The 17,976-nt window shown below is 47.9% G+C and overlaps 1 protein-coding gene across 1 annotated transcript in view; it reads right to left on the minus strand.

Moving 5' to 3' along the window:
* Positions 1-17,976, minus strand: part of DNAH10 (dynein axonemal heavy chain 10) — a 131,685-nt gene that overhangs the window by 112,084 nt on the left and 1,625 nt on the right. The window contains exons 2-9 of the mRNA XM_027575699.2: positions 16,940-17,023; positions 13,474-13,574; positions 12,245-12,353; positions 10,010-10,125; positions 8,155-8,365; positions 3,012-3,169; positions 2,152-2,382; positions 447-637 (exon numbers count right to left, since the gene is read on the minus strand). Of these exons, the coding sequence (XP_027431500.1) occupies positions 447-637; positions 2,152-2,382; positions 3,012-3,169; positions 8,155-8,365; positions 10,010-10,125; positions 12,245-12,353; positions 13,474-13,574; positions 16,940-17,023 (1,201 nt within the window). The remainder of the gene's footprint in view (positions 1-446; positions 638-2,151; positions 2,383-3,011; positions 3,170-8,154; positions 8,366-10,009; positions 10,126-12,244; positions 12,354-13,473; positions 13,575-16,939; positions 17,024-17,976) is intronic.

A 17,976-nucleotide genomic window follows, 5' to 3' on the forward strand; every position in this document is an offset into this window, starting at 1 on the left:
AGCCAGTCATAAAAGACCCCATGTCGGATGACCCCATCTGTACGAAGAGGCAAATCCATCGAGGTAGAAAGGAGACCTGTAGTTGCCCAGGGCTGGGTGGGTCGGGGAGGCCGGAGGTGACAGCTACAGTGTATGGGGTTTCTTCTCTAATTGAAAAAAATACTCTACCTTCGATTACAGTGATGGACACATGACTCTGAATACCTCCGAAGAGCCACTGAATTGTACATTCTAAATGGGTGAATTTCAATAAAGCTGTTCAAGATCTTTTTTTTTTTTTTAAGTAGATGCCACACCCAGTATGGAGCCCAGTGTGGGGCTCTAACTCACGACCCCGAGATCAAGACCTGAGCTGAGATCGAGTCGGACGTTTCACTGACTGAGCCAGCCAGGCGCCCCAAAAGCTATTGAAGATCTCAAGAAAAACATGGCGTATGACTTCTTACTTGAACAAAGTCCGCAGATTAACCACCTTGCAGACTCTCTCGGCAATTTCCCAGGCAATCCGCTCCATCAGTGGGATCATCCTTTCATCTTTGTTGTAGTGTCGGGAGATGATCCACACCATCCTCAGGGCACCCATCATGGAGGGGATGGTCTCCAAGATGACGTGGAAGCTGGATCCATGCGTGATGTTCTAACCGGAGAGAGCAAGCAACCTTAGCCTTGGGGTCAAGTAGCTTACTAAAGCAACACGTACGCAGGAAGCTTCCCTCTTCCTAATTCAAAAACTAAATACACTTATTACAGGAGGAAGTGTTTCACCACCGAAAGAAGTTTGAAATAGCTCTGGATGCATTGACATGGAAAGAGAGAGGAGATTTACAATGAAAGTAAATAAAGCAATTTGCAGACATGTATAAAGTATGGGCGTGTGTGAATATATAGAGAGATATAGAGCGAGAAAAAGAAATAGAAAAAGAATGCATATGTGAACCTATTAAGCGTACATATACACACCCAGGACACATGTGGCAGATTGTATTTTCCAAATACAGTCACAACATCTTGACTGTGCCCCCCTCGCCATGAAGAGATGGCATCAACCTCTCCATCCCCTCAAATCTACACAGACTGTTACTTCTTTAGCCAGTAGAATATGGCAGAGGCAATGCCATACCCCTTCTGAGCATAGCCCTCAGCTGGCCTGCTTCTGGTCTCTTGGAAGCCAGCGCCCTGTAAGAAGTGTGACTACCCTGTTACCCTGAAGCCACAAGGCTTGGAGACATCCAAGCCATGTGGAGAAATTTTGGGAGATGAGATACGATATGGAGAGAGAGAGACCCAGGAGCACCCAGGCGCTAGCTATGTGGGCAAAGAAGCCATTTGGGAGTCGCCTGGGTGACTCAGTTGGTTAAGCGTCTGCCTTCAGCTCAGGTCATGATCCCAGGGTCCTGGGATCGAGCCCCGCATCGGGCTCTCGCCGCTTAGCAGGAAGCCTGCTTCTCCCTCTCCCTCTGCCCCTCCCCCATGCTCGTGAGCGTGCGCGCGCGCACGCGCGCTCTCTCTCTCTCTCTCCCTCTCCCCCTCACTCTCAAATAAATAAAAATCTTTAAATAAAGATTTAAAAGAAAAAAAGTGAAAAAGCCTACAGATGGGGACACTGCAAATCCTATATCTGATAAGGAACTTATTTTCAAAAAAGAATTTTTTTAACTCCTAAATCAATAATAAGACACATCAAAAATGGGGAAAAGATTAAAACAGACATTTTATCAAAGATAGAAGCACATGACAAGGTGTTCAATCTCCTTAGTTCTGAGGGAATGTAAATCGAAATCACAATGAGATAGTTTATTATGCATAAAAGATGAACGACCCCACTTACAGAAAACACCTAGGATGGGCAAAGTCCTAGAGACAGAGAGTGGAATCGAGGTTACCAGGGGTGCCGGGAGGAGGGAATTGTTGGCTCAGGGTTTCCGAGTTTATGTTGGGGGTGATGAAATGCTTGCTTTCGGGTCAGGAGTTTGGGTGCCCAGCACCGTGTATTTACTGCCACTGCGCTACACGCTTGCAAGCAGTTAAAACAATCAATGTCATATGCGTGCCACCACAGTGGTTTAAATGCTGAATTAAAAAAGGAAACTCAATCCGTGTAAGATCTAATTCACGGCCCTGACTTTCCAAAGCGCCGGGCCCCTGGCATACCTTGAAATGGCGTTCCACCGTGGACAGAAACCGCACATTGTCTGAGGCCTCCATGTGGAGCTTGAATAATTCAGTAAAGACGGGCTGCAGGTTAGCCACGAGCATGGAATCTGACTCCTTGATCACATCCAAGACTTTCCTGACTATTGGAAGCTTCGTCTGTTCATGGAGTGCACTTAGCGTTGCATTTCTTTCCCGCCAGAATTCAATTTCAGCCAGAGGACCATTACCCTGAGAGGTGATATGAACACAAAGAGAGTCATCATTGGTGTGGAGCATACACCCGTGATGGTTTCTCCAGCTGCTCCAAATAGGAATCCGTGCATGCACTTGACCTAGGAGGGTCCGATCAGAGTGGATCTCAGGACTCTGGCTAGGAAGGCTGACCACAGACAGTCCGCCTTTCTCCAGGCAATAGGACATGGGGATGTGACAAGTTGCCACCATAAAGGAAACCAGCCTGAGGAGGATGGAACGGAGATGAGAGACTCCCAGGGAAACGCAGATGGACCAAACCATACCTGAAACCAGCCCTGCCTCCGGACTTTTCAATTATGTGAGCCAACAAATGGTCACTTGTTGAAGCCAGCTGAGTTACGCTTCCTGTTTTTCGCAGCCCAAGCATCCTGACTGATACACGGTATTATCTTTATCAATCCAGGGTATGATCTGGCAGCACGCTAAACATCAGAAAGCCCAAGAATGACATCTTGGGTATGTATGCTTTGACCCTTGAAGGGGGTCACAAAACAGCAAGACAAGAGGCTGCATCCAACAGATCCGATCCCCAGACTCCCGGCTCTTTCTCCGGGGGCCACCGTGAGCTGTCAGGGAATCTGCAAAGGCACGGCCTGAGTTACCTGAGGAGTCTTTTTCAGTTGGCCCTCGACAGCTGCAGATATCAGATTCAACCAGTTTATCACACACTGCTCTAAGATTTCAATGGCTTCCGGGTCAGCAGCCAGGTCAGACACCTCTCTCTCTATGCTGATGCTTGGCATTTCTAACTTGATCTCACCTAATAGAATAGAAATGGTCAGTTAGCCACTTGTTTGGGGAAAAAAATGATTATAGACAATAATGTTCAAGTGAATCAGGTAGCTCTTCTCCCTAGACATCAGTCCAGCAAGATCTGCTACATCCCCCGACCTGATCCGTCTATATTTCATTCTCTTCCATTAGAATGCAACTAAAAATTGTAGATCATTGTAACAGTGTTAAGATGGGTCACAGTGATCCAGTTATTTAAGATGTTCCTGAATTTACAACCTATAACTTCAATTTAAAAAATTAAACAAGGGTTCGCCTGGCTGGCTCAGTCGGAAGAGCGTGTGGCTCTTGATCTCAGGGTTGTGTGTTGGAGCACCAGCTTTGGATGTAGAGGTCACTTTAAAAAATAAAATTTTAGAAGAATAAAAATTAGACAAACAACCCAGAGCTCAAGAGGTATTTGAAAAAACCTCCAGCATGAAACAGATGGGCCAAGATATATCAGAAAGAATGACCTCAGAGGAAATTGAGACAAGGCAAAGAAGAATTTGTTTTTAATCCCAATTAGGAGTCTCAGGGAAGTGAGACAAGATGGCTTCCATCAAACAAGAACATAATGAACGCTTTGGAAAAGGGACAATCACAGAATAAGAGGTCTTAAAAATTAAAAAATGTGACAGCTGATGTGAAAAAGTTCAGTCAAAGGTTGGGGAAAAGTTGAACTCCTCAGAAAATCTGACTACAAAGACAAAGAGATGGGAAAGACCACAAAAGATTAAAAAAAAAAAAAAACAAGCAGCATCAACAGCATTTGACCAATGTTAGCAAGAAAGAACAGAGATAAATAGTGGAGGAAATTATGAAGATAAGCGTTCAGACTACAAGACTAGGTCTTCAGGCTGAAAATAGAGTGCTCAGCAAAATAAATGGGAAAAGGACCACACAAAAGTCCATCACCACAGCATTTCAAGACACTACAGAGGGCGCCTGGGTGGCTCAGTCGGTTAAGCGACTGCCTTCGGCTCAGGTCATGATCCCAGGGTCCCGGGATCGAGTCCCACATCGGGCTCCCGGCTCAGCGAGGAGCCTGCTGCTCCCTCTGGCCTTCTCCCCTCTCATGCTGTTTCTCTCTCTCTAATAAATAAATAAAATCTTAAAAAAAAAAAAAGACACTAGGGATAAAGACACAAAAGTTCACATAAAGCAGGGGCGCCTGGGTGGCTCAGTGGTTAAGCGTCTGCCTTCGGCTCAGGTCGTGGTCCCAGGGTCCTGGGAACGAGTCCCGCATCGGGCTCCCTGCTCCGCGGAAAGCCTGCTTCTCCCTCTGCCCACTCCCCCATTTGTGTTCCCTCTCGCTGTGTCTCTGTCAAATAAATAAAGTCTTTAAAAAGTTCACATAAAGGGGAGGGGGGGGGAAACAGGTTGCCTTAAAAAAAAAAAAAGGAATCCAATTTCTCCTAGGAAACACTGGATGCTAGAAAACAATGGAAACTGTATTCAAGATTCTGTGCTAAAATTGTTTTAAATTCCAACTTATATGCCGAAAACCACTGTGTAGAATCAGGTCATTTTCAGACATGCAAGTTCTCATAAAATTATTTCCCATGTGCCTTTTCTCAGGAAGTTACCTAAGGATGGATTCCCACCCAATGAGGGAGGAACCCAACTGAACAAGAAGACCTGCGATCCAGGAAACACTGCATCTGGGACGCAGCCATGCATCACGCTGCGGGTGCCCTGCCTGCGTTGCAACAAGAAACACAGGACACCGGCGGGTAGGGGGGGCGTCTAATAAGAGGAGCTTTTGCAAAAAACAAAACCAGAGAGGACTGTACAAGATATTTTTATGAGATACTTTAAGAATGGCAATTTGGAATGCTGGCAGAGGAAGGGGCGGGTGTACAAAAAAGGAAAGCTCATCAGGGCGCCTGGGTGGCTCAGTCGTTAAGCCTCTGCCTTCGGCTCAGGTCATGATCCCAGGGTCCTGGGATCGAGTCCCACATCAGGCTCCCTGCTCTGCGGGAAACCTGCTTCTCCCTTTCCCACTCCCCCTGCTTGTGTTCCCTCTCTCGCTGTGTCTCTCTCTGTCAAATAAATAAAATCTTTAAAAAAAAAAAAAAGGAAAGCTCATCAAAGGATCCTACTCTGCTCTGAAGTAAACAGTATTCCTGTTGTCATAATAACGTCAAAACCCATTTTGTGACTTAATGAAAAGAAGGGCATGGAAGTATGATGGGAGCTGGCTGCAGCAGGGGAAGGGGCAAAATCCTCATCGTGCCAGGAAATAACACTCATGTCTACGATTAAGAAGAAACAGCAGTGTAAGCGTATATTTGAGAGACGTGGCAGTAGCTATCAGTAGAAAGAGGTAAAGGGGCGCCTGGGTGGCTCGGTTGGTGAAGCATCTGCCCTCGGCTCAGGTCATGATCCCGGGGTCCTGGGATCGAGCCCCCACGTCGGGCTCCCTGCTCGGCGGGGAGCCTGCTTCTCCTTCTTACCCCACTCTTGTGTTCTCTCTCAAATAAAATCTTTTTAAAAAATAAGGAAGGAAGGAAGGGAGGGAAGGAGGGAAGGAGGGAAAAAACAGCTAAATTCACCAGCGGGGAGTGGAACGGACTGAAAGGGAAAATGAAGCAGGGACAGTTTTTCACGGCACTGTATGTTAATACCACTTAATTTTTTTAAAACTTACGTATGTATTACTTTAACAAAATGCAACATATATACATATGTGGACACATATTTATTAATATATTTAAGTATACTTGCTATAATCATATTAATATACTTGTGTTAAACATTCACGCAACAGATGACCTGAGCTTTGCAATTCTGTGCATCATAAAGAAAAAAAGGGCAAAAAGAGCTTTCTCAACTGACAGCCAATGACTTACAAAAAGCCATTTGTAAATGTCCCATAAAGAAAAACAAATTTCTTCCTCGAGATGATATTATAAAATAGGGATTGGCACAGTTTGGGCTTTGCTTTTTTTTTTTTTTTAAGATTTTTTAAGTAAGGGGAACCTGGGTGGCTCAGTCACTGGGAGTCTGCCTTTGGCTCAGGTCGTGGTCCCAGGGTCCTGGGATCGAGCCCCGCATCGGGCTTCCTTCTCTGCGGGAAGCCTGCTTCTCCCTCTCCCACTCCCCCTGCTTGTGTTCCCTCTCTCTCACTGTGTCTCTGTCAAATAAATAAATTTAAAAATCTTTAAAAAAAAAAAATTTTTTTTTTAAGTAATCTCCACACCCAACTTGGGGCTCGAACTCACAACCCTGAGATCAAGAATCACACACTCTATTGACTGAGCTGGCCAGGTGCCCTCCACAAAGTTCTTCCTCAAGTACCAGAGAGTAAATATCTCCAGCTTTGCAGACCAAGAGGCAAAGCTGAAGACAGAATGTAGGTTCTTATATAATCATTTAAAATCTAAGCATTGGAAACTATAAATACAGTTCTTATCCCACAGGCCACACAAAAACGAGCAGCAGGTGAGATGTGGCCCATGAGCCGTAACTTGCTGACCCAGGTTATAGAATATTAATTCACCTACTTTTCTGGTTTTTCTAAATCATACGTGATTATAGGAAAATAGGAAAAAAGAAAGAAAACCATCTTACTCTCATAACCTAGAGTAAGCGACAGTGGCTGATAACATTTTAGTGCATTTCCTTCTAGCAGTTTATCTAAAACACAAAAATGTATTCACTCATCTGCTTTTTGACACCAGCCACAAGACACAGGGGCTCCTGGGCGGCGAGTTGGTTGAGCATCCGGTTGAGCATTGGTTTCGGCTCAGGTCGTGATCTCAGGGTCATGAGATCGAGCCCAGTGTTGGGCTCCACGCTCAGCATGGAATCTGCTGGAGATTCTCCCTCTCTCCCCTCCCCCTTCTGCCCCTCCCCTCACTCATGCGCTCTCTCAAATAAATAAATACATCTTCTAAAAAAGAAACAAGACACATAAATCCTATCCAAGAATAGAAGAAACATTTTTTTCCCATCTCTATTTTACACTAATTCAGGGAGAGAGGGGTTAGGCAGACGGGCCAAAGAAGGCTACAAATGTCAGTGAAGGAAAAACACAGACACCAAGAGAGAAGTATCACTTTGGGGGGTGGGGGGGGTAGTAAAAAAAAAATTCTAAAATAGAATCTGAAAAACACATGTCCGTAGCATGTTATCAAAAGTTTGCATCTCTACGGGTGTTTCTCATTTCCAGCAGAGAACATTTCTAGGCGGTGGGGCATGTTCAAGGTTACTTCAAAGAGGGGGAAAGTCCCTCTTCCTAGAATAGTGATGCCATCTCGAAGACCGTGCTGCCCTCGCTGATGCACACCGTGTTGGCTGTCACGGGCTGCGACTCTCCACAGTGTAACCCCCTCAGCCGGCCTCTCCACCTTGCTGTTCTCCATTCCTGACACACACGTTCCCAGGCTCAGGGACTCTCGCCATGCCATACACCCCCAGTAATGAGGTGCAGATCCAACAGCAGCCGCTGCAGGCCCATCACCTACAAGCTTCTGGCCTCGCACACAAAGCTACCTAAGCTAGGACCAGCCAGCCACCCTTCCCTGTTCACAGAAACTCCACTCTTTCCAACTCCCTTCTCTTGTCCAGGCCATTCTCCCTGCCTGAAATGCCCTTGCTCCCCAACTCCACCTACTAAAGCTTTGCTGTCCGTTCAGAGGAGGTCAAATGCCTCCTCCTTCGGGAAGTCTCCTTTGATTTCCCCCTGCTTCTCCGATGCGATCTCCCTCTTCCAAACCCCTCAAGGCCCTAATATCTTTCCCAAGCTCCCATTCTGCCATAGTTCCTTGTGCGCCAGATTATAAGATCCTTGAGGACAGGATTCTGTCATTCCTCTTTGGGTCTTCTTCCCAGCTCAGGGTCGCTCATATGGTGAGCAGGGAAGAAAGAATGATTATAAATGAAAGCAAGAGACTCCTGGACTCTGAAATTGCCTTCTTAAAGAAAATCCATCATGCTTCCCTCAACACGAGCAAAAGGAAGCCTCACCTTCAAGTTGCTGCATTGTTCTTTGAATACCGTTTGCAAATTTCTGGATGTTCATTAAAAATTCATCCCGTATCAACTGAATGCTGTGATAGGCTTCCCCGGGCATGTTGGGTAGGTCTACTTCATACTCCAAAGAGTCAGATATTTCTGCAGATGTGAATCCCAGGGAGGCGTCCTTGTGTTGATTGAAGGACAAAGCCGGCATGAAAACCTGAAAGAAATCACACAATATTGTGTTCAAGATCATGCACTCATGCTGCCTCTGGTGTCGAATGTTCTATCAGATACAGCACATATGTAACTACAATGCAGAAACTGCTCAAGTCCAGAGCACAGACCTAAAGAGAGATGAAAATATGTGACCTAAAATGATCCCAGGGTAAGAATGTGACCCAAGCCCAAGGTGACAACCCAGAAGATAATCCTGCATTTCTTTGGCTGCCACCAGCCACAAGGCGGCTGGATTTGAAACCACAGCACAAACAAGAGTAGAAGCAGGTCTTGGAGAGTCTGCTCAGCACCAGGCTAGCTCACGGGAGGGTTAAAATAAAGAAGGGGATGGGGGTGCCCGGTGGCTCAGTCTGTAGAGCGTGCGACGCTTGATCTTGGGGTTGCAAGTTCGAGCCCCACATGGGGCATAGAGATTACTTAAATAAATAAAGATCAAAAATCAGGAAGGGAGTGGGGACACAGTCCTTTTGACATTTAACTGAGTACAGAAGCGTGCATTTATGAAGTCACTTGAATACAATAACAAAGCTCCACCCAAATAAAAATGATGAAAAAAATGCCCTTCAGTTGGTTGGTTGAGTTTGGGCTTTGGTGTGTAGTTTTGCCTTTTCTTCGGAAACTTGGATCCATGGTTTAAGACAACGTATGTGTACCTCCCATTGACTGAAGAGCCCAGAACATCTGACCTGTGGTTTCATAGTCTGGATTCTGCCAACCACACACTCACGGTGACGTTCAAAATGTCCTCTCCCCAGTAAAACATATTCTTGACACTGCCTGCCTCCCACTGCCTCCCCTGATTGAACTCCTGTCTAGGCAACCATCCCCCTCCACAGACTCTTCCACAGCCTCATACTGGTCTTCTCTTCCCTTCAGCGTCTGCCTCCTGCTCCCACGGTCTAAGTTTCACACAACAGCCAAAGGAATGATGCAAACCAGACCATGTCATTCCCCTGCTGAACACCTAACCTTCCTTTCCAACCTTCCCCACTCCTTTCCAGCCACACTGGCCCTCCTTCTGTTCCGGGACCAGGCTATGTCTGCTCCTGCCTCAGGACCTTTGCACATGCTACCTTCGCTGCCCAGGAAGTTCTCCTCCCCCCTCCCCGCCCCAGATCTTCACATGTCTAACACCTTTACCTAATTTAGGTCTCAATTCAATGCCACAACCTCAGAGGGGCCTTTCCTGACCCCCTGAGCCCCACCCTATTACACTTCCCTAGGAACTTATCATTAGGGGAATTAGTCTGTTCACGAGGTGTTTTTTTTTTTCCATTGTTGGTCTATCAAACACTGCCTCCTCCGTGAGGCCATCCCTTACCACCACTCCCTGCACGCACACACACACACACACACACGTGTGCACACACACACAGAATCCATTTCTATCACATTACTAGGGTTTATTGAACTCATGCCACTTGTGTCCGCCTGATATTTTCCCCCTTAGGAATCTGTGTCTCATGTCTTTCCCCCAGTATCAGCTCCTGGAGCACCAAGATCCACTCCGACAATGGCACCTGGGACACAAGAGCTGCTGAACATTCCTTATCATGTGGAGGAAACGAACCAGACGGCCTGAATCTTACAAAATGCTGAGACCCCTTCCCTTGTCCATGGTTACCTGACATATGACATTCTTCAGAAAGGGAAGCACGTTAGGACTGATAATTCCATACTCCAGCATCTCAGGCATGATCTCCATAGCTTCCTTCATATCCGTGGCCTCGGAGATCATCTCTGCGTAGGAACAGACACAGAGGGGGAGTCACGTGGGGAGGCGGCAGGCAGGTAACTCCCCCAAGTACCTGGCGAATCTGCTCCTTCTTTCTGAGTAGGTACCCAGGCATGTTCCAGGCACAGACTCAAAATGATGCTGACGTCTAGTCAGACGAACCCCTCGGCCCGTGAGACACTGAGGGAAGTCTGACGTGCTGGGGACCCCGGCCTCCCTCCGGCAGCACTGCAGAGCCACCCAGACCAGCGGACAGACACACTTGTGTTTTCTAGAAATGTTTGCTGGGCTCCTTGCCTGGCCTGGGTCCCCACTCCCAGCAACGCCTCTCCAGTTCATCACCGGAGTCCCCTCTGAGTCACGAGTTATTTTTATTTAAAGACAGATTCGCGGACAGCTAACCGTTGGGCCAGGTTTTATTTTACATGTCTTTACTCCGCCCAACCGAACATCAATGAGCACGGGAGACATTCTGAAGGTCCCTTGGGCCCTTCCCTCAACCTCACTGGGAAACAAAACAGAAACACGACACATATGTCAACCAAGGCAATCATTTCACTGGCTTCAGACCCACATCTGTGTAGACTTTATTCTCTCCTCACTACGCTTCTGTATATCAAACTCCTCTTTACTCAAATTTAAAGGGAAAGTACGTAAGAACCCAGAATGTGAAAGAAAGAGAGCCTGAGCTCAATGAAAGATGACCACAGAGACACAAAGATGATGCGAACGAGCAGTAATAAAGCCCGAGGGGATGCCGTGGCTGCCCCGTTCACGGCCTGTGCACCCAAAACGCCATCCAAATTCAAAAGAGAAAAAAGAAAGCCACATAATGTTTGCTCTGGAATTTACTGTGAGTCCTAAAACATAGCTACGCACAGCCTCCACAGAGGCAAAGGCAGAAGAAATGGGGGAAACCCAGGCAGGAAGACTGGGGAGTCAGCCCGAATTAAATAAGGCAAGAGGGAGGGCCCGGGGTCAGAGAGACAGGAGAGTGACAACCACTGGGGGGCCGGGGGTGTCACTAGAAACGCCCAGGTGGCTCCCAGAATGCAGCAGGAATGCACAGTAAGAACATCCCGCCCAAAAGTTACCCCGTGGGATGGACTTGGCCTCCAAGCAGCTCCTCTGTCTTAAATCGCACGGCCACACGGAGAGCGCGCCAGAGCTCATCCTACAACTCAGGATCACATCATTTTGCATCTCGCTCCCTTTAATTGTTACAATAGAACCAAGAATATATTTATACAGCCAGTTCTTATTATTCCTGGTATTTCTGTTCTGTGAAGTCACCTCGAACAAGGAATTAGCAAATACCCAGCCATTGCTCCTGCAGGACACCCGGGGTTAAATTCCTGTAGCCTCTGGTCACACTTTCATCAGCCATCAACACATAACCTGGCTTTGTTTGTGTTTCTGTTTAAAGACAACTTATTTAATGTACTACACGGTTGATTCGTTAACATTGAACTCAGCCAACACTATAACTCACACCTGAACTAAGCTTCTCTAATATACCTGCATCCTCCATGAGAAATGTCACAGCCTTCTTGCGCTCAGGAACACCGGACGGTGCTCCAGGACTACGCTTGAGGCCATTTTAAACAGTGAAATCACCAAGAGAAAGGACCAAAAAATATGAAAACCATGGCACTAAAGAGATAACAATAGGAACAGTCCACCCTCAGCCAGGAACACAAAGATTCAGTGACTCAAATGTTTCCCCATTAAGGGGTGCCTGGCTGGCTTCATCACTGCAAGACGCAACACGCAACACTTGATCTCTGGGTTGTGAGTTCACGCCCATGTTGGGTGTAGAGATTTCTTAAAAATAAAATCTTTTGTTTTAAATAAAATCTTTAAAAGAAAAAAAAGTCAAATGTTTCCCCATGCTGTGCACATCCATGAATGACCTCAAGGCACGGCAAGGATTGATTTGGGGGTTATGAAAACGCATGAGCAAGTAGGTGAATTCACAAATAGGGACCCACGAGTAATGAGGATTGGCTGGCCTGGGGAAAAAAAAAAGTTGTATTCTCAAGAAAGTGTAAAAATTAAGAATCTCACAGATACACATCCAGGTGCATACTCACCCACACTCATGCACACACACTAGAAATATACCTTTCGTATTTCTGAGAAAATACACCACATTCTGGTCCAGAAACTCCTCCGGAACAGGAGTACACAGCACATAGAGATAGGTCTTATCCACAATGTGCTTAACGGTTCTCTGAAACACGGGGGACAAAAAAACATCAGGCTGAGAGACACCCGCTCACCCAGACAAGCTAGCGTTCAGACCCACCTGAGCCCTCCTCTCTGGGCCTTCTGAACTCCCGGCTGACAAAGGGTCCTAGCGGACCACATGCACACGCGTGCGCGCACGCACACACACACACACACACACACACACACGTGCACAAGGCACCCAGACTTGAGCTCTCAGCCTGACTCTTCTATTAACTGGCTGATGCAGCCACACTTGACCTGGGAAGTCCAGACAGAGCTTTCCGAGGCTGTAAATTGTAACAAACGGGCTTGAATTTGATTTCAGGGGTGGGGTATATTCATGGAGCCGATCAGAGTAATTTCATTTAGCACAGGCCAGACTGGATGCTTACGTCCTGGCTTTAAGCTCCACCTCTGGGATTTGTGAAGTAAAAGGTTAACTCAGCACGCCTGGGTTGTCCAAACTCCGCATGTTCCAAAGGTTTTCAAGCTGGCCCTTCGCGGGCTCCTGGGTGATCACCTCTGCTTTTTTGGAATAGCCTACCTGATGTGAGTGTCTTTGTATACCTGGGGCCTTGGGTCATGCCAAGTAGTTTATACGAGCAACATGATGGGTGGTGAACGCCTGTCTCTGTTTGCCTGGGGCCCCGGTCACCTTATATCAGTTTGACTTCCTGCAGGCTAGAGAGCGGCCCTTCACACCCATAGATGCTCCGTAGAAACTCTGGACTCCAAGGCTTGGGTGGGCTTCCTTGACTTGCTTGACTTCCTGTGTGTTCTCGCACATACTTGCTGGGAGAAATAGCACGTCCAGGCCACGTTACCGGGAGCTCGGGCCCCTTTTCCTCCCGGCCTCTGCCATGTGTACCTTTTTCTTTGATTCTACTGTGCATCCTCTCACTGCACTAAACTATAACCATGAGTATAAAAGTTTCTCTGGGTCCTGTGAGTCATCCTAGCAAATCATTCAGTCTGAGGGTAGCCGTGGGGACTCCCAACAGAGAACTCCATCATCTCTACTCCAAATACGTTCCCCCAAATATGAATGTCAGTTATGCAGACTCATCAGAGGGGAGGGAATTCCCATTCCCCCACCAAGGAGGAGAAAGAGCCGAAAGTACCTTGACGGGGAGGGCTTCTAAACTCTCTTCGTCCGCTTCTTTGTTCTCTATGTTGATTACAGGCTGATTTACAGAATCGTTTCTCACCTGCAAATTCTTGGCTACAAAACATTATTCAGTGTGCAAACTGAAATAAGCAGAAAAGTAGATTTCCTGCCATCAAAGACCAGACCCGCATCTCGTACAACAGCATTTCATTCAACAGACGCGTTATCCAAAAGCTATACATACATTTTTTTTTCCACAAATGAATCCTATCAGAGCCTTGATGTATGTTATAGTGGCAAAAGTTCTTTGTATTTCTGATGGGTGGGTTCTCAGCCGGAAATTTAATGTGTATGTGTGTGTGTGCGTGCACACGTGTGCACATGTCCCAGCTACCGTGTGCAATGCGTGACTTCTTGAAGATTTTCACTTTAAAAGGGAGTTTTATTATTAAGATGAGAATGATAGCTCACATATTAGCATTTATTCTATTTTCTCTATGAAACTCAAAACTGGTGGGGGATGAAAATAAAAGAAATCTAAACAAAATGAATGTATGTCTCTCGAGTCTACTGTGACCAGTACAGATCTGGAAACCTCAGAGCCATCAGTCACAGCCCTGGGAGTTACTGATGAGTCCAGTGATCACACAGAAGGGAGAGTTTTCCCCAAAACGGTTTGGCTCTTAGTGCAAAAGACGCCACATGACACCAGGGTGGCTTGGGAATCAAATCAGTGTGTGGGGTCTCCTGGTCTACTCTTGGTTTTCTCATCCATAAAATGGGGACAATAACATCTAGTGGTGAGACTCTGGAGAGTTCAGTGGTGGTGTGGTTCTGCGCCTGGCACAGTGACGGCCTGTAGCCAAAAACACACTTACAAAATGCGCCGAGTGAGTGCAGCTGTGCTCCTAGACTTGGTTCAAATGGTCAAGTTCTAGGTTATGTATATTCTACCACAATAAAAAGAAAAAAATGCATTCGAATATCCACTTGGAAGTCACGTTAATTTGCTTTGTCAAAAAGACCTCCCTGACTTTTCAAGCAGCCTCCTTCTACGGAGGTCTTTCCCGTCCAGAGATTGACTGGTGTGTCTTCATGGAACGCCTCAGGAAGTGTGGCTGTGGCCCTTCCTCCCCACCGTCTGTCTTACCAAACTCCAGCCTAGCTACTAGCCTTCCTGAGAATGAACGGACCACCTCTTTTTCTGACCTCACAGTCCTCTGCCCGCAATCTGTAACCACATTGGGGTTAAAAATGAATGCTTCTGAAAAGAGGATGACGACTAGCAGAGACAGAGCACATTGCCAAAAGACCCCTTTTCCCTCTGATTTTCAAATATTCGCTATCTAGTGAAAGTGAAGTGTCTAACCTACAGCTTCTGCTTCTTGTAAGGGCAGGTGAATCACGGGCTGAGGGTGGCACAGGGGCCGTTTGGCTCTGCTGGGGACGCGCACGGCCCGGAACACGGTTTTGTCAGTCTCATTCTTTGCTGCGGGCAGCGTCCTGCGCGTTTTAAGATGTTCGGTGGCATCCCTGGCCTCTCCCCTCCAGATGCCGGCAGCACCCACCCTCCAGCGGGGACAACCAAAATGTCTCCAGACATCACCAAATGCCCCATGGGGGCCCAAGTCACCCCTGGCTAAGAACGCTGCCCCCGATACAGAGGGCCAACAGACCCATGAAAAGATGCTCAACATCACTCGGCCTCAGGGGAATGCAAATCAAAGCCACACTGAGATACCTCCTTACACCTGTCAGACTGGCTACAGTTGAAAACACGTTGGCGAGGGTGTGAAGAAAAGGAAGCCTCGTGCGCTGCCGGTGGGGAGGCAAAGTGGTGCAGCCTCTCTGGAGAACAGTGTGGAGGGGCCTCAAACAGTTAAAAATACATCGGAGAGGGAGACAAACCGTAAGAGGCTCTTAACTCTAGGAAAGAAACCGAGGGTTGCTGGAGGGGAGGGGGGCGGGGGGTGGAGTAACTGGGGGACGGACTCTAAGGAGGGCATGTGATATGAATACCGGTGTCATATGCAACTGATGAATCACTGACCTCTACCTCTGAAACTAATAACACAGTATACGTTACTTAACTGATTTTAAACAAACAACTACCCTACAATCCAGCCATTGCGCTACTGGGCATTTACCCAAAGAATACAAGAACACTAATTCAAAAGGATACATGCACTCCTAGTAGCATTATCTACAATAACTGAATTATGGAAGCAGCCCAAGTGTCCATCGACAGATGAATGGATAAAGATGTGGTATATACACAATGGAATATTAGCCATAGAAAAGAATGAAATTTTGCCATTTGCAACAATATGGATGGAGCCAGAGAGTAGAATGCTAAGTGAAAGAAGTCCAAGAAAGACAAATACCTTATGATCTCACTCATATGTGGAGTTTAAAAAGCAAAACAAATGAACAAAGGGAAAAAAGAGAGAGAAACCAAGAAACAGACCCTTAACTACAGAGAACACACTGATGGTTATCAGAAGGGAGGCAGGGGCCGGGACAGGAGGATGGGGATGAAGGAGGCGCGTGTCCTGAGGAGCACCAGGGGGTGTATGGAGGTTCCGAATCAATATATCGTACACCTGACACTAACACTCAACTATACTGAAATTAAAAGTTTAAAAACTTAATAAAATACATGCAACTGCCCTCCCCAAAAAAGGGTAAAATAAAAAGTTTCAGGAATGAGGACAAAAAGAAAGCTCAGTTAGATAAATAGTAGAAATACACTAGAAATAAAATGAACTCGTTCAACAACAATAAAAAGAAAGAGAAAAGGTGAGGCGGGAGAATTGGGTCAAAGCCTGAAGCTAAAGCCACCGCATCCCTAGAGGAGACACAGAGCCTGCAGAGGCTCAGCAGGGTCGGGCACGCTCAGGTGTATTTAGAGCAACTTCTCCAGCTCGGACATGTCCACTGATGAGAAAAAGCCTCCGCTCGAGCCTCAGATCAGCCGAAAGCAGTGGCGCGTGTCGTTTGCACAACGGGAAGGAAGCCGCGGCTCCACAACAGAACGCACACCGCGGGTCGCGAGGTCCCAGACGCGGCTTGCACAGGACTGGGGGGTCCGGGCCCTGGACTATACTGGGTGGAAGAGTGCGCCCCCCCCCGAAGGCACGCCGCCCAGACCCTCAGAAGGGGTCTCTATTTGGAAAGAGGGTCTTTGCGGATGTAAAAGAGGAGGTCATGGAGAGGGCAGCCCCTAAATCCGGTGACTGTCGCCTTTAGAAGAGTAAGGACGGGAAGATTCTGGGCCCCACAGAGGCAGAGCCACGAGGGATGCGCGTGCAAGTCGAGGGAGGACCCCCGCCCTAGGGGCAAGGCAGATGCTCCCCGGGAACGTGCCCACCCCTGCCCGGCCCACGGAGGCCTCAGGGCTGAGGGCGGACAGCCAGCACCCCGCTCCGTCCCCCCACACCGGTCCCCGCCCCCCGTCGCGGAGGCGCCCCGCCCCTCACCTGACTCACGCCCGGACTCTACTTTCTGAGCGTCCTCCTCGCCTTCCTCCTCGGTCGCCGCCGGCACGTCGCCCTCTTGACCGCCTCGAGCATGGAAGAAAAAAGTAACACGTGGCTGTCCCCCCCCACGAGACACCTGAGGCCACTGCTCCCCCGAGCGCCGCGCCTGCGACAGTCCCCCGGGCGAGGTCAGGGCGAGGACGCGGCAGCCCCTTCCCCTCCCGCCCTTGGGTGCGACCCCGCCCCGCGCCCTAAGACGCTGGAGGACGCGGGAGACCTGCTCCTCTCGCGTTAAGACGGGCCTCGGGTGCGAGTTCCCCGGGCTTGTTACACCTGCCACCTGCCCGTCTGGAGCCTTCTGCCTCCTTGCTCCTCCTTCCCTGCTCTCCTGGACTGGCGCCAATTTCTGAACCAATACAGTCACACCGAAATGTTTCAGTTACCCCAGACAACTTAAAGCGGCACCAAAGGAAGACCTGTGCAAATTCCCCAGCAGATGAAGGTCAAGGTCCCAGAATGATCAGATGGTTCCACCAGCCCCAGGAAATATAAGTGATCAACAAGCATAAAAAAGAGGCTCAACTCCACTAATTATTATTTAAAATGTAATATAGGGGGCACCTGGGTGGCTCAGTCCATTAAGGGTCTGCCATGGGCTCAGGTCATGATCCCAGGGTCCTGGGATCAAGCTCCAGGTGGAGTCCCCCACTCAGCAGGGAAGTTGCATCGGGATTCTCGCTCTCCTTCTGCCCCTCCCCGCCTTCTCTCTCCCCCCATCTCTAAAATAAATAATTCTTTTAAAAAACGTACTATAGATTAATCAAGTGCAGCCCCCTTTCATCTATGGGATTGGCAGATATTAAAAAGACTGACAATATCCAATGTTGGCAGGACTGTTGGCTAACAGGCACCTGGCCACTGTTGGGTGTGGACCAGGAGGCCCTTGCTCCAGAGCAGTTTGGCAGCCTATCCATCGTGTAAATGCACACACCTGGGAAACCAGCAATTCTGCTTTTATAAACTTCTCCCACCGAAAT

Source organism: Zalophus californianus, chromosome 14 (genome assembly GCF_009762305.2).
Source record: "Zalophus californianus isolate mZalCal1 chromosome 14, mZalCal1.pri.v2, whole genome shotgun sequence".
In the NCBI taxonomy this organism is placed as follows: domain Eukaryota; kingdom Metazoa; phylum Chordata; class Mammalia; order Carnivora; family Otariidae; genus Zalophus; species Zalophus californianus.